The sequence below is a fragment of the Mizuhopecten yessoensis genome, unplaced genomic scaffold (genome assembly GCF_002113885.1).
Source record: "Mizuhopecten yessoensis strain PY_sf001 unplaced genomic scaffold, ASM211388v2 scaffold716353, whole genome shotgun sequence".
In the NCBI taxonomy this organism is placed as follows: domain Eukaryota; kingdom Metazoa; phylum Mollusca; class Bivalvia; order Pectinida; family Pectinidae; genus Mizuhopecten; species Mizuhopecten yessoensis.
In genome coordinates, this window is record NW_018480074.1 from 162360 (window position 1) to 185485 (window position 23126).

The 23126-nt window shown below is 35.2% G+C and overlaps 2 protein-coding genes across 3 annotated transcripts in view; both read right to left on the reverse strand.

Annotated features, from left to right (window-relative positions):
* Positions 1–975: 975 nt before the first annotated feature.
* LOC110443582 (ATP synthase subunit delta, mitochondrial-like) lies at positions 976–4156 on the reverse strand. Its single transcript, XM_021487873.1, has 4 exons — positions 3979–4156; positions 2806–2959; positions 2176–2264; positions 976–1257 (listed from the first exon to the last, which is right to left on the reverse strand). Exons 1-4 carry the CDS (start codon positions 4102–4104, stop codon positions 1126–1128), a joined length of 501 nt encoding a protein of 166 aa, XP_021343548.1. The 5' UTR covers positions 4105–4156; the 3' UTR covers positions 976–1125.
* Positions 4157–8798: 4642 nt separating this feature from the next.
* The window catches only part of LOC110443619, a 30278-nt gene continuing 15950 nt past the window's right edge, over positions 8799–23126 (reverse strand). The window contains exons 14-31 of one of the 2 annotated variants that reach the window (XM_021487953.1): positions 22702–22929; positions 22099–22214; positions 21766–21805; positions 21023–21120; positions 20186–20300; positions 19259–19437; positions 18837–18950; positions 17656–17736; positions 16205–16331; positions 14999–15172; positions 14492–14716; positions 13679–13791; positions 13209–13275; positions 11981–12217; positions 11385–11618; positions 10763–11002; positions 10327–10461; positions 8799–9494 (exon numbers count right to left, since the gene is read on the reverse strand). In XM_021487953.1, the coding sequence (XP_021343628.1) occupies positions 9343–9494; positions 10327–10461; positions 10763–11002; positions 11385–11618; positions 11981–12217; positions 13209–13275; positions 13679–13791; positions 14492–14716; positions 14999–15172; positions 16205–16331; positions 17656–17736; positions 18837–18950; positions 19259–19437; positions 20186–20300; positions 21023–21120; positions 21766–21805; positions 22099–22214; positions 22702–22929 (2675 nt within the window). In that variant the 3' untranslated portion in view covers positions 8799–9342. Of the gene's footprint in view, positions 9495–10326; positions 10462–10762; positions 11003–11384; positions 11619–11980; positions 12218–13208; positions 13276–13672; positions 13792–14491; positions 14717–14998; positions 15173–16204; positions 16332–17655; positions 17737–18836; positions 18951–19258; positions 19438–20185; positions 20301–21022; positions 21121–21765; positions 21806–22098; positions 22215–22701; positions 22930–23126 lie in introns of both variants that reach the window. The other variant, XM_021487952.1, reaches the window with a different exon arrangement.

The window sequence follows — 23126 nt, forward strand, 5'->3', positions numbered from 1 at the left end:
AGAGTGCGAATAACCTGTTGTCAGTTGATGAAGGTGCCTGCCATACTGGCTCATGTGTAGTTGGAGCAGAAAATGCACGGCCAGAGCAGGGTTTGAACCCAGGATCTTCCGAACTGTAGACTGATGCTCTACCAATTGAGTTACCTTGTCGCTGACAATCGCCCCGGTCCAGTTCTGCTACATTCTTCCCTCCTTTATCTAAGGCTTTGCCCCTGAAGACAACTATTTACAAAATGCAACCCATGCAGGGTCGGGTATCAGGTCAAGCATTCAGAAAAATGCACGGCCAGAACAGGGTTTGAACCCTACCTTCCAGACTCTAGATTGGCGCTCTACCAGTTGATTTACCTAGTCACTAATGATCGACCAAGTCAAATTCTGCTACATATGATTTGTCAGAATAAGATATTCTTTAATTTCTGTTGAATATAATATGTAGGGTATTATGGTACTACAAAATCCAGTGACATCCAATCTATAAGATAGCGCCGTGATTTCAATTAAATTTATAATGGCATTGCAAGCACTGGTACAACTTGGTTTTCCTACTGGAGAAAATGGCTGCCATAGCCAGGATTCCGATTGGTTAAATTGTTCTTGATATTGTTTGATTTTTTTATCACATTTAGTATGCAGGTGTTTTATGTTAAAGCAAACACTACTCATTTTTGCACCATAACTCTGAAATTGCTGCCGTTATATTTGAAGTTTACATTCTTATGTACTCTTCTTATTTTTCTCTTTCATACAATAGAGGCTTTCTACACAGAAAACTCTTTTCTTTTTCATTTCGTAGAATACATAGACATAGATGTAGGAAGGATAAAGATTAAAACTCTTTCACCATTTATGATAGGCTTCTTATATTTTCAGTCAGGTTGATGCAAGTTTGGACACAGCACCTGAGAAGTTCACCAGGGAACAAGCTCAGTAGTATCCATCACAAATACATAACAGAGAAAACAAAACAAAAAATACTGTACAGATTTTATTTTTGAAATGTCAAGAAACATTCAACATTAATCAGTCATAAAACTTACTACAGATGTACCATTAAATAGTGTGATGTCGTAGTAGTTCAAATGTCAGCACTCGAAACACATTTATAAAGTCTTCAGTCTTTATCTAGGGTCCTGAATCTACTGCCCTACTCATGGCCTCGTAACAAGACACTGCAATCTGGGCCTCAACTTTGCCTCTCTCTGTTGATGCAGCTTGGGCGTTCTTTTGAGCCTCAGCCAATCCAGCCTTTATGGCCTTTATGAAAATAAAAAAGTGGAAAACTTAAAACAATAAAAACAATGAAGCAAAAAATTCATACATGAAATTAAGAAACAATTCATGAAAGTGATATTAATTATATTTAATAATGTGAGTTAATTCTCGAGTGTCATATTCCACAAGCTTCTTCAAAATCATTTGGGAAGAAACACAGGTCTAGATGGATATCAAATATAATGAGTTTTCTCTGACTTTATTTCATATTGAAGATGAACAAACAAATAACACATGAGCTAGTTATGACACCAGATTTATAAGGTGTGGTATATTTTTTTTTTAACTCTGTGCTTGTTTTTTTTAATAATTCTTGATAATATTACCATGAAAAAATCTGCTCTGTCTAATGGATATAAAATGGAATTTGATTTAAACATATTTTATCTGTCATAAAACAAAAAAGGATCAGGTACTAGTTATTTCCACTTAGAAACACCTTCTCTACAATGGAATCAATCATGACTCAATGATATCCCTAAACATATATCTTTACAAATCAAGCACTACCAACTTATCCCTATAAATCACTCCTCTTTTTGATGACTACAAGTGACAACAATTCAGTAAGCAGGCATCCCTCCGTCTTGAAAAAAGTATGTCCCTTGGTTAAATATAACAAGATACAAGGGGCATCTTTGTTACAAAAAGCGACTGGTTTATCTACTTTTAAAAATTTAATATTTTGGGCGGATTATACCTATCAGACTTGGAAATGTTACAGTCCAACATTTTCTAGCAATCAATATGTGATATAAAAGCTGTCATTGTTGAAATGTAACCTTAACAGTTCAGAATGCTAAATTTCAATATTGTTTCGCTTGAATTATATAAAACACTACATTGCTAGTTGTGTTATTGTCACTATCCCAATCTAAGGAGAAGCCACTGCATTCTTACCTGACTATCAAGATTCTCCAAAGGATAGGCCTCCTCAGCCAAAATTTGAACTGTTGAGTCCTTGTTAATTGTGACTGACCCACTGCTCACTGGAAAGCAATGACAACAGGTTAAACAAGTTTATAAAATGTTCAACCTCTTCTATTAATATTTGAATGTGTTAATAGCTACCAGGATTTAATTCTTATGATTCGGGTAATCACCAGCAAAAATGGCAATATTGTAGCAAATATCATATTTAGATGACTTTATGATAAATGTAACATATGACAGCATGGAAGAATATGATTGAAACACCAGGTAATACTTATAAGATGTCCACACTGAAAATCCATCAATTGTTACTTTATAGTTCAATTTTTGCAAAGGAACGCTGTGAATGTTTAGTATGTGATCGCAAAACATAAAGTAAATGGCAAATGATTCACGCTTTTAGTAAGACTTATTTAAAATCAATGAAACAAAAAAAAGAAAGTTAAATGTTATAATAGAATCGTAAAATGGTTATAAAAAACAAACGAGTACCCAGAAAATTACAAATTTATGAATATTTGTATTAATAACTATACTAACTAAACAATATATAATTGTCCTGTGTATTGTACATGTATTACACAAGAATGTAGTTACCAAAGAATTTTTTTGTTGTGCCAGACTCTTCTATTACTGACATAACTCCTGGCTGAAGGACGGTGACCAAAGGTACATGAGTGGGTAGGATACCAAATGTTTCGTTCAAGCCTGGCACATCCACTTGTTTCACATTTTGGCTATTGTAATATATCTGGGGAAAAACACATTTATTAAAATCAGTTAGTCATTGAAGCTGAAAGTGAAAGGTAAAAAACTTAAGGTAAAAAACTTTCAATTGAGATTTTAAAAAAAAGTTTTACTTTTTTCTGGTTTTAAGATTTTTTTATCTCAATTAAAAGCTTTTAACTTGCAGTCAGCATTGAAGACACAGTTAAATTATAATGTCATATTGTGTATATTTTTGAGATAAACATCAGAATATTAGGAGGCACAGTAATCTATAGCTAGTGGAAGGACGTCAGGCTCCTGACCCGAAGTGTCTCAGGTTCGAGTCCTGTCGTGGCACTGTGTTGTATTCTTCAACAAGACACTATACTCTGCTTGTCCCAGTCTACTCAGCTGTAAATGAGTAAGTGGTTGGGCAGTTCTGGAATTGTTGAGAAAGTTAGAAAGGCCCAATAACCACGGATAAGAATTTGTGAACTGCTTTGAGACAACCTAGGTTGTGAAAAAGCGGTAAATAAGAGCCTCAAGTTGTTATTATTAACATTTTAGAAGGAAGGCCAGTGACTTTTCTACTTCCTTTCCACAGGGCCCTGTGCTTGTTGAATCATGATTTTGGGAAATAAAGTGATTTTTTGGAATTTATTTTTGGAGAGAGAAAAAACAGCAAAAATTATCTGGGGGAATAAAGGCCCCAACTTAACTTTTAATTAATCACTGAAGGATAGCATTTTGTACTCATACCATTCATGCGTTCACCCCATTCCCTACTGTAAAAAAAAATTGAGAAGTCTGAACACACAGATACTCTCTGTAGTCGAATTGAGTCTGGTCATAAACTGGTCCCATAAAGAAGATTGTACTTATTGAAGAATAAAATTATCATCTAAAAGTCAGACACATGTGTTATTCAACTATGAGTCCGAATATGCCTGTTGTACTCTACTTCCCGTAAGGTGTTACTACTGTACTCAGCCAGTAACGTTCTTGACCGGCGACTTGATTCAGACGAGAGGACAAACGTTTAAAACGGGTTAAAAAGCTTACAGCATTTGGTGAGGCGAATGAGAATGGCATATCGGCATATCCTCTGTTAGTTGGCGCAGATGCAATCACTCTGCTGCATTGTCTCGCCAAAACAGGCGCCTTCCAAAGTTGCCGAAACAGAGCCATGTTGATCTTGACCTAAAGATGGCGAAGGTGAGTCTATCAAGGGAAATAACTCTATTTTCTGCGTTAGAGGAAGCATGATACTAATAATTCGCTAGACTAATTGACGGTGGAAAAAAATCGTTTTGACTGTTATTATCATTTACTGGTAAAGTAAAGTATGAATAAATAACGAAAAATTAAAAAATCTCCATCTTAACCTTAAACTAAGACAATTTTTATTTATTTATTTTTTAAATAAAAGTAAGCAGTTTTACCTCCATTAACATTAGCTCCCAGGAGCTATTAAACCTGACTAATATTATAAGAATATACGAAATTGTAAAAAATGACCAATTTGGCGGCCATTTTGAAAATGTGTATTACTTGCGCCTCACGAAAGACCAAAATTCACCTTTTTTGACACTAGTTTGATAACTTAAATCGTCATTGTGTCGCCATTTTTAAGGAGGCTCCACCCTTTCGCAATAAGACAGCAGAATTCAATGAGTTTCAAATAATGTTTATGTCACTATGTAGAAATCATTTTAGGAAAAATCCAAGCTTTCCGATAAACTTGGGATTTTTTTTGATTTTTTTTTACCGAAAAATTGAATTTGTGGTCGAATTCAACACTTTCACATTTTTTGAGTGTGTGGCATTGTTCAAAACTAGTACAACAATAAGATAATGAAAAGAAACATTGCTTATCAACACTGCACATATTTTATTTATCATAAAATATCTACAACATGTTACAAAAAGCGTTTTTTTATTGAAATTGTATCGATAAAAGTGACTAAATACAAGCCAACTGCAAACAGGACACATAATTTCATACAAAAAGGGTGTCTACCTTGAAAACAATCGGAAGTGTTCAGAGGGATAGAATTTACAATGACACTTATTTTCTTTTCTTTTTACCAAAAACGACGGAAATAAATTAAATTCCTATATTTAATTGTCAATTTACTGTTCTTTTTATTGAAAAAAATGACTCTCAATCATGTACATTTTGGACTTCATTCCATAGCCCGCTTACGCATGATATATTTACATGTCAGGTACATAGGTAACCATAGCCTATCGCATGGTATGCAGTTATCACGTGCACTCACATGCACTTGCAATTTATAGGGATCTTGATATTTTACAAACTACTATTTTCACAGAGTTATTGTAATTGCATTTGTGAAACGATTTATCTGACAGAGCGTAATTCGCTCGACAACAAAAGTCGTAGCGACCAAGAGCTTGCGAACTACTGTTAGCACGTGATACGTGCAGGTGAGGTCGGTAAACAAAACACGTAAGTCTAGATCTGCATTCCATGCGCCTCATATACGACCTTCTTGAAGTCGTCTGATCTTATGTCTGTGTCTTCCCATGAGTTAATTAATGTCTTTGTATCAGAAGCTTTATTTCTGAAGTAGGTGTGATTACACATTTCCAAGTTAAGTCTCGATATCGGCTGTTGACATATTATCGTCGCGCATGTGTACTATTGTTTATCCGGTGTTACTATAATTTACGCTACGGTAATGGCATGCCCGATACGCAATACGGAAATGACGACACGAAAATACGACAAGAAAAGCATGTGTATTACGAAGGGTGGGAAGTCCTTAATAGTAGTAAGTTTATTTTTAGGTCACCTGAGCTTTAGCTCTAGTGACCTATTAATTGCTATCTGTCTTCTTCCGTCGTCGTCCATTAACATTTTACATTTTCAAATTAAGCTGAAATACTGTCAAAGATATTTCATTTATACTTCATGGGAATGTTACTGACAACTCCCTGACCAAGTGTTGTTATTTTTCGGGTCGATCAGAAATCCAATATGGCCGCCACGGCTGCCATTTGGAAAAAAATATTTCAAACTTAAGTCAAGTTCTTCTGGGCCGATTTAACTGAAACTTGGTAGGAATGATCATCTCATGGTCCTGACAAAGTGTTGTTATTTTTCGGGTCGATCACAAAAGCAATATAGCCGCTAGGGCCGGCCATTTAAAAAAAAACTATTTCAAACTTAAAGGCAAGTTCTACTGGGTCAATTTAACTGAAACTTGGTAGGAATGATCAACTTACGTTCTTGACAAAGTGTTGTTATTTTTGGGGTCACACCAAAAAATAATACTGTAGGACCCAGGTGACCGTTAAGGCCCATGGTCCTCTTGTTGCTGTAAAACTTTAATATGTTCAACATGATGAAAATAATGAGTATTTTTCATTAGAAAATAAGGGGTAGGGGTTACTTAAATCGTTTTTCTGAGATATAAAAATAAGATTAAGAAATTTTACTTTTACTTTAAGTTACAAGAAAAGTCTATTTTCATCAATTCTGCAAACATTCATACATATATGATAACACACTTGGAAGACATTGTATGAAATTGTTCTGCAAATGGTCAAAACTAAAACATCACTTAAAATCACATATTATGTTAACTTGGTATCTTTGACCGATCATAGCAAAAAAACGAACACACGGACATATATTTCTATTTCAACAAAAATAAAACTTCTATATTTTCAACAGAAGTGTAGAAGAAGGCAATGGCTAATTTAGCACTTTCGAGGTTATGGTCAATATTCTGGTAAGGATCAGGAATTTTCTCAGAAGAAAATAATTTCAAGATCGTATGTCTCTACAAAGGACTAAGGGAACTATAAATGTTTTATCGCACCAAACGGCTAAACGACTGGCACTATGTTACTATCTGTTAATGACTCGTCAGTCCCGATAAATGTTAACAAGAATGAGTACCTGGTATTTGCCTGTTTTACTGTGACTCTTTGTTTTCATATCTCCCATGTTTCTGTTGATATTTTCTTTACGCTAATATTTGAGTTAACTCGTTAAATCGTTAGCTTATCTCATTCTCTACTATTTTTTTTTTTTTTTTTTTATACATAAACAACTTCCAAAATATGAGAGAGCAATCATGTGCATATTTTAAGATAAGTTAGTCCTCTTCGTGCTGGGTTGCACATATGGCCACCACCAGATATTTCCATTTCTGACTGTCTTGGGACCACTGGTGTATTTGTCCCCATGTCCAGTCTTTATCGTTTAGCTCTTTCTCAACAGACCGTTTCAAGGTTTCCTTTGGTCTCCCTCTCTTTCTTTTTCCTGGTGGTGTCCATCTCATTGGTACCCTAGGGATGGAGTCTGGGTGCATTCTGGAGACATGTCCAATCTACCTCCATCTCATTGCTACCCTAGGGATGGAGTCTGGGTGCATTCTGGAGACATGTCCGATCCACCTCCATCTCCTTCGCTTGACTTCTTGTGAAAGAGGAATGATATTTGTCCTCTGATACATCTCCTCGTTTGAGATGGTCTGTGGCCAGAATTCCGCGGACGCATCGAGTTTGAAAGACATTCAATTTGTTGTTAATAGCACTTGTTGTCTTCCAGGATTCTGCGCCATACCAATTTGGTGTTGGTGCTGATCTTGGTGGACTTCCAAATTTTCCTGAGTGATGAAAATGCTCCTCTGGCCTTTGAAATGCGAGCTTGTACATCAATATCAGAATTACCATCTGCCGGGATTTGCTTCCTAGGTAGACAAATTCGTTCATTTCCTCGATGTTTAATGGATTTATCGGACCTGGACTGGCATTGATGTTAAGTCCTATCTGTTTTGCTGTTGTAGCCAGGTGGTTGGTTTTGCCTTGTATATCTTGATATCGATGACAGCAGCATGATATCGTCTGCGAAATCTAGATCTTCCAGCATCTCTCCAAATGTCCAACTAATCCCTCTATTTGTGTTCCTGGTGGTCTCTTTCATTATCCAGTCTATACAAAATGTGAAGAGTAGCGGGGAAAGCAAACACCCCTGTTTTACCCCTGTCCGCAGTGTGATCGCCTCTGTTAGCCTTGATCCACATATCACTCTTACATTGAAGTCAGCATACAGCATCCTTATGATGGAGATGAGTCTATTGTCCATATTAAAAAAGGATTAATAAAAACAAACATAATAAACAAATTAAACAATATAAAATAACTTTAGGAATTCATCTTTATTTCAAAACAACAAAATAACATCGAAGTCCGTGTAGAGATGCACGTTTTCTTTGAGTATTTCAGACATTTAAGTAATTCCGTTTTATGATGATTTTGGATTCTTAAAAACAGACAAAACATTTAAGTCTATTGTAGAAAGTTTCACATCAGATAGTTCATCATGGCGACAGCAACAATCAGTGAGTTAATTAATCTATTTTTGCACTTTAGAATAAAAAGAAGCCTGCTTTGGTTACATCATTTAAGCATTTTTTTTCTTCAAAGGTGAAAAGAAATGGTACCATGAAAGTGAACGACAATGTAGAATTATACGAGTATTTGATCAATGAATCATTCAAAGTAACTGCGGACAAGAAAATGTATTTTTCTTACTGGATTTAATTATCAGATTCGTTAAATCATAATTACGTTCAGGGCTCGTATTCATGACACCGTTCTCGTGCCCAAAGTGCCCAAACTCTGATTCTGTGCTCAAGCCCAACATCTTGTTCCGGCGATTAACTCATAACAACTCACGCCTGGTCAATGGTTTGGGCGAATGTTTGGGAGACTTGAAGTCGAATTTCGTTTTTGGCGTAAGCACTTGACTTTTTCACCGTGTCACACGATTTTACCATGTTACAAGAAAGTTGGTTAGAGTACAGAAACCATGCAGGAACGTTAATTGTTCCCCCCCNATTTTATATAGGGTTACAAGCTTACTTAATTCTTATACAAAAAAATGAAACTACGCTTGAATATAATACTTTAAAAAAATATGGATCTATGAATGAAAAATGGAAATATATGAAACAGTCTAAGTATACAGAAAGAGATCTCACAACACTCAAATATAACGAATTAATATCTTCACCAGAACAGCTAATGTCAACGTAAGCTGAGATATCTTGCAACCTCGTTATAAGTACATATGCCATATGATATCTACACAAGATAAGCAAGAACACATAAGATCTCATGTCCTTCTTGTAAGGAAAACTTTTTTTTTTCACACACGATAAGCGAACCATTTTAACCATTAAAACTATTTTTATACCAATATAAGTGCATTATTTGATCACCTTTATCAGTGGGGTTAGCTTACACGTAAATGTTTTCCCTAAAAAGAACCATAATTTCTTTCGAAGTATAGGTGTTATATTCACAGGTAAGATATTATAAGATTCAAAACATGAATATTTCATTTATTTTGTTTCAAAATATCGTAGTATTAATATCGTTCGATTTTTATGTTAGTTCATGATCGTCCTTGACAAAAGTCACGTTCATTTCATCTTTCTTAATTTTCTTTTCCCTGTAGCTGCGAAATAGTGTCACTATCACAGCACCAAGGACCAGTCCTGGGAGGAACACACCGAACGCCACACCCACAAACGCACCTGTAAAATAGGTGAGCATGCATATTGTAAATTAGTATCGCATCCATGTAACTAACAAATTTCTGGAATAAAACTTAAATTTATTTGAAATAATGTCTCCCTTCGTAAGGTTTAAATCTTAAATAATACCAGATTATATAATTTACCATTATAACACAACATATACTGACAAGGTTTGTGGCAGATACTTAAATGCACTGTCTTTTTCTCGGTTATAGAAACAAAGTTTGAATATTTGATCATTCAAACAGTAGAACCATCGTACTTATGCTAGATTTCGCTGTGAAAATGCTCATCTGTGCTAATACTAGACTCACCTTTAAAAATACTAGACTAGCTTGTGCTAACACTAACCTCACATGTATAACACTAGAATCCCCTGTACAAACACTACACTCACCTGTACAGACACAAGGCTCACCTGTGCAAACACGAGACCCACCTTAACAAACACTAGACATACCTGTTGAAAACCCTAGACTCACCTTTATAAACACTAGAATCACATGTACTTACACTAGACTCACATGTACAAACACTAGTCCGATATGTACTAACACTAGACTCACCTGTAAAAACACTAGACCGATCTGTACTAACACTAAACTCGCATGTACAAACACTAGACTCACCTTTTCCAATTCTAGACTTACCTGTACAACAATAGAATACTAGAATCGCTTTCAAAACACTACGTTAGGCTCACCTGTACAAACACCAGACTCACCTTTATAAACACTACCCTAAGCTGTTTAAACATTTGACTCACCTGTACCAACACTTTACTCCCTCGCTTAAACAGAAGACGCTCTTTTACAAACCATAAACTCACCTGCGCTAGCATTAGACGAGGAGCTGTCAGTCTTGGAAGCAGATTGACCACATCCTGTACCCGGGTTATTACCGGGATTGTAAGGTCGAATGGTCGGCATATTACTTGAAGGTGTCATTCCAGGGAAAAATCGTCCTGTAAACATGTAAATATAATTAGATTAATAGGGATACTTGATGTACAATGAAAAATCGACAACGGAGTAACAAGAAATGTTGGTCAAGTCAAATTACAATTTAGAATATTGTTCGATCTGTGTTGAATTTCCCCTCTCGTTCCAGAGCGAAAAGAGAGAAAATAATACTGGGTGAATATGTCTCATTTTACAGTATATAACATACTAGATTAAAACTTATCTTAATTAAAATTACTACTCTATTAGTCTATTACTAGAGTAAATTCTATACACATACAGAATGGATTCTATAGTACTTACTAGTATAAAGACTACAGTTGGCACTGGCGACTACCGATCCTGGAGGAGCCTGCTTTGGTTGTGGGTTATGAAGCATACATGTGCTTGTGTTGCTACAGAAGTCGAAACTATGGCAGTTTATGGACTGTTCTTCCACACAGGACTTGGCACATTGTTCAACCGATATCCCTCTGAACAGTAAAGCTGGGCCGTAATTCATCTGCTTTCCTTCATTCTTCTTGAAATCAAATAAGTACTTCTCTGCCATGAAAAAATATCCACAGTGGGAAGTTACATACACAAACATATCTACTTTACGAGGAATCGTTTCAAAGCTTAAAAGCATTAGTTATACTTTCCGAGAAAGGGAGCAGTCTTACTGGTATGTGGGATTTACAAATATCAACTAGACCGTTAAACACTTTTTTTTATGAAAAGTGAATACCTAGCAAATCACAGAAAAAATATAGCACACAATAAATTTACAATTAACAATGTTTTATATAATTAAATGATCCAAATCTATATAAGACTAAGAAAAAAAAACTTCTGCATATTAAGGAGAAATAAAAAAGAACTGATCAACGATCTCTGGTTTAAGGCTGCAATTAACGTTAATACATTGTGATATGTATTTACTCACTCGAGTAGTGGTTACATTGAGGCGATGTCGTGAGGAAAGAGTCGGGGACATCCAGTGTGTGTTTTCTTCTCAGTAAACATGACTTGGAGCTGGCACAATAGTCAAATGACTTACACAATAGACTCGTAGTACATCTCTGGGCACACAAGTTGTTCGTTTTAACAGTTAGCGCGTTTGTGGCTGTCATTTTAAACACCATTCCTGGTAACTCGTCATAATTGTCTAAATACTGACCTGAAAGAAATTCCACCCAATTGACAACTTACAGTAATTAAGCACATCTGATACTGTATTAAAACTAGATCTTTCTCTTAATATTTTGTTTATATAAGGACGAATGCTGAATTCTAAAAACTGTTGAAAAATGGCAATGCCATCGATATTGTATAACAGGAAAATGTCGCCCTTAACCGGTAAATACATTTATGCCTGATGTTAATTTCGCCCTTCACACTTCATTACTCTATATTGTTTGCCATGTCTTAATATTCACTGTCACGATAAATTTGAAATTGAAAGAAGGCAAAACAAGCAAAAGGATATACTGCGTCGAAAACCTTTTCGTATTAAGTAATGTGTATCCCTTGTGTACGTACGTGAAAAGAGATCACAGGCAGAACTGTACTTGACTTGTTGGAGGTTTTCGTCAGGATGTGTGGCACTAAGTAAGCAGGTCTCCGAGTTATAACAGTAGCTAAATGACTGACAGTCGAATAAATCCTCCCCGAGACACGCTGCAGCACAGTCGTCCACGGCCAACCGAGTCTCTTGACCGTCACCTGATCCCGACAGAATGCTGTTCTTCATCTGATGGAATCTACTGAGGATCCGTCCTTTAAATAAATTAATTTTACATATTTTAAACCACGGGCCTTTTCTTTTACGTGGAACGACTCAGCAATGATGTGCTTTTAAATGTAATATAAATAAATGTATAAAAGAAAATGAAATAAATAAATTTATAGAAAGAAATGACATGAATAGCAACAAACTTTTCAACAATTGCATAGTTTTGGACTACTAGACTATAACATTTGTTTTGATAAAATGTTACAATGAAAATAAGATAAGGGAAAATAGTTGAAAGTAGGTCAAATGGTTTTTTCATGCACTTTAATTGTTTGAAAATATGAATATATGTCATACTCTCGTTTGAAGACAAATTCTTACATGCAAAACCGGGTTGACATTTTTCTAAATTTATCTTGGGAAATGATAATTGATAAGTTTACGATTAACTCTTTGCATTTGCACCTACACAACATTAAAACTGCCTACATCGCAAGGGACCTTTAGGATTAACATTACTTTCAAGCTTTCCCTGTTTTATGAAACAGCGAAACATTCTTATTATTTAAATAGAATACGATCTTCCGTTTTCGGCTCTCAAATAATAGATTTGAAGGCAGTAACATCCTTATTTTCTTGTCAAAAATATATCCTTTGTTGATTTGATAAATCTATGTTAAGTTCTAACGATCTCTGATCAAAACGACAAAACAATTCTTACCACCATTTTGTTACTCTTTATACAATGTTTCCCTTTTTGTTACAAAAAAAGTGTAATTTTTACAGAATTCAAGCCTTCCTTGTCAATATTGATATGTTCATTCAGTCACTTTTGGTAAGAAAAAAATCGCATGGTTTTGAACTTCAATTCAATTAGTGAAAAACAGGGTGTTTTGAATTAAGTAGCTTATTATTGTGTTTCAACTATTGGTCAAATACAGTTAGCCAACCTCCCCTGCTCTGCTTTATAAATCTGATTAAAAGAATAAGAAATGAAAATTAAGTATCAAACATATCAACAAGTGATGATGTTACCTGTTTGTTGTTGACCATTAGGCCGTACAATGTCGTCACGGATTGAAGACGCAGAAAATATTTTGGCCTAGCAAAAAAAAAAAAAAAATAGGTCAGCGCTCAGGTAAAAGTGAAGACATTGAAAGAATTAATCATGAAGTAGTTTGCCACAAACAATGTGCATTTTTATATTCAAAATAGGCAAACTACCATTCGTACATTTGTCCTGATATACATATTTAATTATTAATTCGTACATACAGTTGTTTATATTTTCATATGTCCATTAGATAGTTTACATTAAATTAGAACCAGATAAGACAATTCTATTTTCAATATCGAGTAAATATCGTAACTATATTACTGCTCAATGATAAAGTTTGTACTATGGCCTTTAATTTGATATATAGTGATAGACATTTATAATGTTGTAGGTGATATGGTGCCTAAGGTAACGTATTTGTGTGAGAATATGACTGGTTTACCGTTACCATTTCACCATTGGGGATGGTGACGTTAAACTTCCCTGAGTAAACAACGTTCTTTAGTCTGGTGTAAGCTTGCTGTATGCTAGGAATAGAAACCGTACTGGCCTGGACAGTTTCTACAACATCAAAGTTGCAATGTGAACATGTATAAGGCCATTTAATGCACATACATATAATATATATATGAATTGGGTAAATGTCTATCGATCATACAACTCTACCAACGAGTTATTTCGGAATAGAATGAAAATCCATTTACCAAGTAAGTCAACTCTTGACAACGTGGAGCAGTGATAATGAATGTATTACTAAAGCAGCACTACCATGTGAAATTGTGAAGTACATGTGTATAACATGTGATAACATACGTATGCAAAGTACAATTTACTGGAGTATTGTTGACAGTATTAAAACATACAAACTAGAGTAACGATGATAGCATTGTGAAGTATAACGTAATGGCGTATTGGGGTGAAGTATAACCGTAAACGTACATATTTAAGCGGTACCCTAATTTTAGCGCTTTCTTTTTCATGGTTTAAATATTGCACTTAATTAAGATTGAAGTTTCTGAATACAGTTTTCAATTGCATATATTATGAGTGTGCCAATTCACCAATGTGATCATACCCTAAAAATGGAGTCCGCTAAAATAACTACATTTGAGTTACTTTAGGGGATAGTAGGGATGGCAATAATGCGTAGAATTACTAACTGGAAACGTGATGACAGTTTGAAAAGTATTGCTCACAGTAGAAGTGATTGCAGTATTATGAAGTATAACTTACTGTCGAAGTGATATGAAGAATTACTTACTTGAATAGTGATAACAGACTGTTCTGACGTTGACCTTCGCTCCGTCCTGACTATGATTTTTGTTGAGGAAACAATAGTTGGCCTGGGGGCAGTAGTCAAAACTATTGCAAGGGAAGCTGCTGAGAGAGCTACAGAGGTCAGCGCAGCTTTTCACCGTACCGATATTAGGGAAATTGGCATCAGACTTGTGGGGTGAGAATGTTCCCGGCACCAACGTGAAATCATCTATAATAAAAAAAAAAAAAAATGATGTCAGCTACTGGTAATTACACTTTTATCAGTCCGTTTTGTAGTGATCTACTACAACGAGGTAATGACACATTTGATAAAATTCTAACGGTAGAGTTAGATCTACTAGGACGACAGATATATGATACCTAGAACAATACAAGGGTAAGTAATTTTGTTTTCGTCCTTGGCCGGTAATGACAAGAATAAATGACGTGAAGGTCAATCAAATACTCAAATAACTGTTTAACCCTCCATCCCTAGTCACTTCTTGTTTACCCAGGAAAGGGTTCCTGCCGAGGAGAGTGCTTGTGACGTAGATATTGTCGTCATCATAATCCACCTGTGTTCCCTGGAAACGGATGACGGATGCATTGGTGCACTCAGACATTTTTATCTGGGACATCAGCTGGAATATTTTGCTGTAGATATCCAAGAATGGATGGAATTTACCTACAACACAGCACACCAGATCATGAAGAGTATTCTTGGATACATTAAACTTAAAATCAGTAATTAAAATGATACATGGGGAATTTTGCTTCATCTGTAAAAAGGCATTAATGAACAGTTCCGCATAAAAATAATTGACTGATTTTATCTTATGTAAATTTCTTTTGTTACAAAACCGCATTATTCGAAATGACAAATTATTTCAAGTCCATTTCTAGAGCTAGGCCATTTAGTTTATTTCTCTTTAACCGTATGTTTAGTGACAAACGGGCCTTTAATAAAGATAGTTGTGAGCATTCACAACCCCAAAAGTCGTGTTACGAGTTTAAACAGAGAGCCGTGCGACTAAGATTAACAAATGAACTTTATTTCAGCAGCAATTCTGAACATATAGTGTTATAAATTATACTGACTTGTTCGTTTTGATTACAATGGCTACAACTTGCCAAGCTCATTTATAAAAACGAATTAAAACATTTTTGTAAAATAAATTTATCAATCTAAGTCTATTTGCACAAAAATGCACAAGTCTATGGTGAGAAAGTGCGTGCAAAGTTTCATGGAATAGGCCAAGGACATAAACGGTAACCTGGAGAAAACTGTGTTAAATACAGATGAATTCACTACCTACTATTTGTATACTTTGTGTATAATTGTTAAATATGATTGATTTAAAAATATTTACAATAATAATTCAGCAATGAGAAGTACGGAGAGACCGACAAGAAGCAGTGCAGTGCAGACAATGTTCAGTCACTATGCACTGCAGGATAGGAGACCAATGCAAGGCTGTGGTAATATATATCAAACATGGTCGCTCTGAGGAAACCAATGCAAAGCTTTAGTGTTTGGAAGATAGATAACTGGAGTACTGGAAAAAATCAAAGAAAGTTTGTTCTTGGTGTCTTGGATGATAAATGGAGGACTGGAGGAAAGCAATGCGACGCTGCAGTGATTTAGATGCTATAGTGTAAATGTGCTTGGTGAAGATATGATTCTGAAGGTGAGTTACTAGTCATAAGACGAACTGACCAGGAAATTGAATTTGAAAATGGCGTTGATTGGCTTCACTGAAACATTTTCTGATATCAAAGACAGAAAGATCTGGGTGTGACACTTCCTCAAAGTCAAAGAAGTCATATGCAATAAATAGACTTTGCTGTGAAGAGAAAAAAACCATAAACCATACAATTCATCGTAGTAAAACTCAAACTTGATGTAAACCAAGGTTGTACATATATATACTGGATATAAATTAGGGACTCACGTAAATTATCAATTGTAGTTTTGATAGGGTTTAAGTAGACATAATACCCGCGGCTTTGAAAACGAGTAACAAGCGTGAATATACGTTCCCGGTAAATCATCTACTAGTATAACGTCGATTTCATTTGACTTTATCTTAATTCAACACTAATGACCTTGACGCAACCTAGAATAACTGGTGTGATCTTGGTGTAACACCCATGCTAAATAATCTGTAAATGTCCACATCTTTCACGTGCACATATTACTTTTGAAACAGGATGAGGATCATGGACCGAACAAATATTTTGGTCTTTAATTCCTTCAACTTTTCAAATTAAACTCCGGACTCTATTTATAAGAGTTTTGTTCAGAGCTTTGTTTCCTGGTCCAATACCTTCTATCCACTAGTAAATATACTCTCTGTGAACCGACATCAAAACGCGTCTTGTCTAGTTCAATCCCTTATACTAGACAGGAAAGTTAACAGTTGACTAGTCTTATTTAACTTTCCCGGGTACATGCAGATGAGGATATATTTTTTTATCATAATATCACTGGATTTTTATTAACATTGTTCTGCTGATATCGTTGGCGATAAATGAATGATAATTGAATATCTCTTATGAATGACATTTTTTTATCATTATTGTTAATGAAATCACATTTTTTTTTTGAGCACAAGTATTTTTTTGACGAGTACAAGTGATTTTATATGAGAACAAAATGTAGCATTCTCAGCTGTGTTCTTAGTTCTCATTACAATCAACAATATTCAAACGAACTCTCTGAATCCGCAAATCTCTAAATGATGTCCAGGGGGGAGGGGGGGGGGGACTCCCTGAACCCCCCTTCACAACCCCTAGTAAACACGTATCTTAAACCAGCCTGATAGTAAATATATATGTGCGGATATGTACAGAAGAGCATTAGGACCACGTAGAAAAAGATATTAAGTCGAAGTCTCGAGTTAGTCAAAATTTCGAGTTATCTTGAAATCTCGACTTACTCGAAATTTTGATGTAGTTACACGAAAAACATCTAAATGTGTTTGTTATTCTACGTAGCCCTGAGATTCTTCAGTAGTTATCTTTGTTTTATGTTGCATGCTATAATCCCAATTTAATAATACAGTATTATATATTTAAGAGATACTTCTGACTGCAATTAACCTGCTACAAGTAATGCATCATGGAGATCTCTATTACATTGGTCTTATTATACACACGAGTTTTTACCTGCATTATTGTCATCTCCATGCGGACAGGTTGAGAAAACGTCAGATCCCTGGAATCCTCTGGCACTTCCGTCCAGCCACCCTACGGATAAACGGTGCTTTTTCAAGTTAAGACCATCTATTTCCACATCATTACAGAGCAGTAATATTTACTTCCGGTTATTAAAACGTCAATTGCATTATGACATATATCATAAATATCCGTGATGACTGGCCGGAAATGTTTTATTTCGATTGGAGACACATTCACGATACTATGATTTGTTATATGTGAGACTTACACATGGTTAGAAGTAAATTTTGGTAACTTCAATCATAGTGTGGTTGCAGAGGGCTACACACGTTTAATAATATTAGTGTTAAGCTAATTACAACCATACTCATGTTGTTGCAACTAAAAGGCAGTTTAGTCCCTTATGCTTTTCAAATTATTGTTTTTTGATACTCTAAGGCGATTCTGAGTCTCGTACTCAGTTGTGCTTTGCCAATCATACTTCGTTGAAACTTCAAAATCGAAGTTTTGAAAACATGATTGCTTTACACACCAAGAAGACCAAAATTTGAAAAATATAAGATATGATATAACAATGTATTTATAAATGCAATGTAATACAAATTTCTATCCTAGTGCTCAACGGTTGAGCTTAACGGAAATTTGCACTAGCTGAACCATTAACAAACGACTAAATAAGTTACACCCTATTGTAAATTAACATCGTAGTCACCGAGGGTTACCGTAACATTTATCACCACATTTAGCACGGTTCATAACAAACATACTTAATTGATTATTAATTTGAAATTCTTTTTGAGTTATTCCACCCTTTTTGACACCTAGCTTCAGCGATGGGTTCTAGAATCAGCTGTATGGCGCAGTAAAAATCATGTATTGGCATACTGTATTAATTTCCAAATTTTATAGGGATCCATATTTTTTTGTTACATTCATCTTCTGAGACATACAATGTAACCGCATTGTTTTCGTCGTATTTGAGACATTTAAAACTTATTCGCAAATCATAGGATTTGCTAGAGTGTATTGTTAACGGGCTTCTGATATTTTTACATAGAGTGATATTATTTCTCTTAGTGTGAAACTGATATTGGGATTAACATTTCCTGCTGAACATTTCTAATACAAAATTTCCATTTCAGAAATAGGGAAGCCTTGCTGATATTTACCTCGAGGAAGAAGTACCTGATGAGAGCTGTGTTGTTGGTAAAAGACAGTCCTGGCATACCGAAGTTCTGAACGAGGATTTCGTAACCACTACAAAGTTGGCCTCGAATAGATTTCTGGAGAAAAAAATGTTTGGTTTACTTACATCAATTTCAGTCATTACCATATGATCATACTGTTCTTCGGAATCTGTTAGCGTATATTTTACAATAAACTTCCCTCGGAATAGTATAAATATATACATGCTATTAAATGTACGACAAAATTTATAAATCGTCGTTTAAAACATGCAGCCTGGAAAATTGACAACAGAGCTTACCTCAGCCAAGTACATGCACTTTAATACATGTGAACAATTAAAAATACTTATCTCAAAAAGATTAATGATTATTCAATATAGATTACACCTGACTCACTCAATTACCTGTCCGATAAATTTGTAGTTATTAGATATATGGAAAAATTCAAGTGGGCTCTTCATCTGCACAACATACGCTCCATTTTTCAGGGCGACCTTTGGATCTACTTCACTGTCAATACCGGCGGATCCAATGGGTGCCACGGTACAGTTCTCAAAGTCCCTATCAATAGTATAGGCCACACCTGCAAAGTGGTGAAAAGGAGTAAATAGGAGCCTCAGTACTCCACACCTGCAATATGGGGTTCAGATGCTTGTATTAAAGGGAGAATGGGAGACATGGTACATTCTTGTAAATCCTTGTGTTATTTTGCCAAACCTCTAATAATGCTAAAATGTTTGATATAAAAGTATAAATTGGAGCAGTATACATTCTTGCAAAACCCTAAAGTATTGGCAAAGCTAGTGGTGAAAAATTGGTATTGAAAGAATGAATGGGATCTACGGTACAGTTTTGTGAAACTCTGTGATGAAGGCCACATAGGTTATAAGGTAGCAATGTACAGTAAAAATGGCCTAAAATAAAGGGCATGTCTCAGATAAACATGGATAGTGGAATCATCCTGCGAAACACACCTACTAACAAATATATATTTATAAACTGCATTTTTGATATATATTTTTGAGAAGTATGATTTTTTCAAGTAGTTAATATTACCTACTCGGTAAGAGAAATACTCAAGTTTTAGCATAGGTAATCCGGTGGATTTTCCAATTCATTTACGCAGAGTACAAAAATAGACTTCATGAAAAGCTAGCTTTTGGTGTGCCCACGTAGTCCACTTCATCATGTATATACCAATTTTAGTGCTGATTTTTGTTAACATTTTGAGAAATGTAATATTACAGGGGCTATTCATTATACAAAAATATCACTCATGGCCACTGTCACTACTATGCACTGCTACCTAAAGCTTAAACTGTGATACGGACCTGTGTTGAAGTCATGTATGAGTGTCATCGGGTTGGTGGAGTAAAACGGCGGTGTTGGCTTGTAGGATTGATGGTAATCATATCGTACAAATTTGTAAGAGGAATCGTACCAAACCTGCAAAGATTTAGTCGACTGTTTTAATTCGGAGGTCTTTGATTACAATTAGAAATCGTCCAATTAATTCCTGTTTATATTTGGTCGGGTTTGGTACACCTAAAAGAACGTTCTCGGTCTTCAAAGTCAGATTTATCAAATAAAAAAGTTAAAACATTAATACATAATGCTAAAAAATAATCTTTTACCTTGAAATATTGAATAATTTGGAGAAGAACCAAACATTAACTATTTGTTGTTATTTTATGTCTTATGAATCAAACAAAACTACAATCGATAGCAGCTTTTCACACCTTCAATTGTCCTTACATACACCACAGTAAATCAATTTCTTAATAATAAAAAAATGTTACTGCAACTATCACATATACGACTTCTTGATTTCTCAAGTTCAAGCCACCCTGTGTTGATTATACCTTCTCCCTAATCCTCCCGAAACGTCAACGCAAATTTCGTTTATTTTCAAAAATGTATATAACTTCCATACCCTTGACTATATTCACATTTTTGTCTAAGAGAAAGACAAAGATTTAAGAATTCAAATTGGAACGAAATGCACACGTCTAACAGCGTATATTTTGCTTATTGAAATTCGAGATTTTCATAATGCTACTATCAAATACTCTTCATAAGAGCATATGTCTATGATGTAATTTTGGTTTATGCTTGCATACATTGAAACAAGAATAACAATGGAGACATTCTTGTTAAATTCAACTTACCTTGGAACTGTATACCTCGGCTATGCTTGGTATTGTGACTTCCTGGCTGTAGGAGAACTGACCCGATAGCTTGGGCATTGCTACAGGGGTGATCAGCCCTTAAGTAAAAACAGAGAATACCAAAGTGTCAACAAAACTCAAAGTTGATGAAGACAGTTGATGCAACAAAACCCAAAAGAACACAAATTAGCATAATAACGAAATGAACATTCCCAACGCCCAAATGAATCATGATGGCGACTTCAACTTTCCCATAACATTCCTCATACAGCATCATTCGATTCCTGTATTGTACGTTCGTCAGCATATATAATGAAATTGTGTTTTTCGGAGCAAACTCGTGAATATATCTGCAACAAACATCAAAGATAGGCAAAGCAGGAATAGTACTATCAAGAAAGGAAGATGTTACGGTTGGAAAATCAAAATCGTCACTCTTATACAGCTTACTAGTAAGCCGTCCCTTTTGGTCGTGTTGTAAGTCAGTGGTAGAAGAGTGGGTATTACCCTTGATTTAAAGTTCAGGAGAGTGAATACCATCTACGTAATTAATAAATTTCTTGTTATTTAAAAAAACAATCCATCAAAATTGAAGGACTTTGGTCTTTGTAACTTGATAAAAGAGCTAAGTTTTCAGTTAAATAATGTTAATATGTTATTGATATAAAACTTCGGACGTTAAACTGAGGCTTTAAGGGACATACAATGGTAGATATTATTGATATAAAGGGTTCAATACTCACCTTGTATGACCTGTGTATCCACGGCCTCGTATTCAACCATCTTCAAAAAGACAGTAAACATAATTGAAGACGTTTCAATTCATTCAAAATTGAAAATGTCGTTAAAATCACGAATATTTATTCATCCCAGTCTCTACAACATGAATTGTAAATTGATACAGTGACCAAGACGGGACGATAATATGTAACCCAATAAACGAAATACAACTTTCTTGCAAAAAGGTAAACGTTTCGCAACGTTTTAACGATGTGTCTATTAAGTCAACATAACGAAATCAACTATACTCTCTAATCAGATACACGCTTACTATCATATTTTATTAAGTGTCCTACCTGACTATTATCCTCTTCTACCTGAAACATCAATTCCTGGTTGTAAACAGCAATGCGGAGGGCAGCATATGCATCCAGTATAGTTACCTCAGGTCGACGTGGGGCATTCACATTTCCTGGAATATATGTTTTCTTAATTGAGAAAATACAGAGACTAGTGTTATGTTATCAATTTTGAATTTTTGGTATAACACTTTCAATTTTGTTTTAAATAGTTGTTGAAGTACGATTTGCGACATGTCTTACTGACATGAAAGGATCACATCACCTCAATTCGATTTACTTCTTAATATTGTGAGTGGATCATATAACGAGTTTCTTTTGAGAAATAGAAACAAGGATTTTAGACGTGTTTAACAAAAGAAGTGGAATCAAATGATCTGTTTCTGTAACAATCCTATATAACATATCATAACACCTTGTGGGTTAACAGTTGATTTCAAGCCTTTTGTTGATTTCTTTCATCTTCTTCAGTACAGGCACACTGACGCACATAGAAGCAAATGTATCAGGAATTGTGGGTGGGTTTGATGGACGATATTGGAATATTGATGGACAAATATCATTTGAGTATAAAGAGCAGAGTCTCTGGTGAGTCCTTACTTGAGTAATGAGAGCAAGGACTCTGGATGAGTACTGCTGTCCCGTCACCAATATGGCTGCGGCTGAGACGACATGAGCCACTGTCCATAGGACAGAAATCGAAACTATTACACGTGATATTTTTCAGGTCCACACAGAAGTCAGCACACTCCATAGGAGAGGTAGTTTTGGGAATCACCATATCGTCGTGTTTCTCAATCTCCCGCCCAGTAATGTATGTGAACTGAGCTGAAATGTAAATCCTGGAATTATTCATAGGTATTACAATGTTTCCTCCCCACGTTTTGGACTGTATTGCATACCAGCACTATTAACGATAATTTGGTTACGTTACTTTATGGTAGGTTATCCATTTTGCAACTGGTTGCTAGTGTCCAGAGTGTATATAATACAAAATTAATTAACCTTTCGTTCCTTTTTTTCTT

Coding starts and splice junctions, on each gene's coding strand:
- LOC110443582 (XM_021487873.1), bottom strand. CDS start 4,104: ATGGCTCTGTTTCGGCAACTTTGGAAGGCGCCTGTTTTGGCGAGACAA. Junction 2,960..3,978: donor CATTCGCCTCACCAAATGCT/GTAAGCTTTTTA, acceptor GTTTTTCCCCAG/ATATATTACAATAGCCAAAA. Junction 1,258..2,175: donor TGGAGAATCTTGATAGTCAG/GTAAGAATGCAG, acceptor ATTTTCATAAAG/GCCATAAAGGCTGGATTGGC.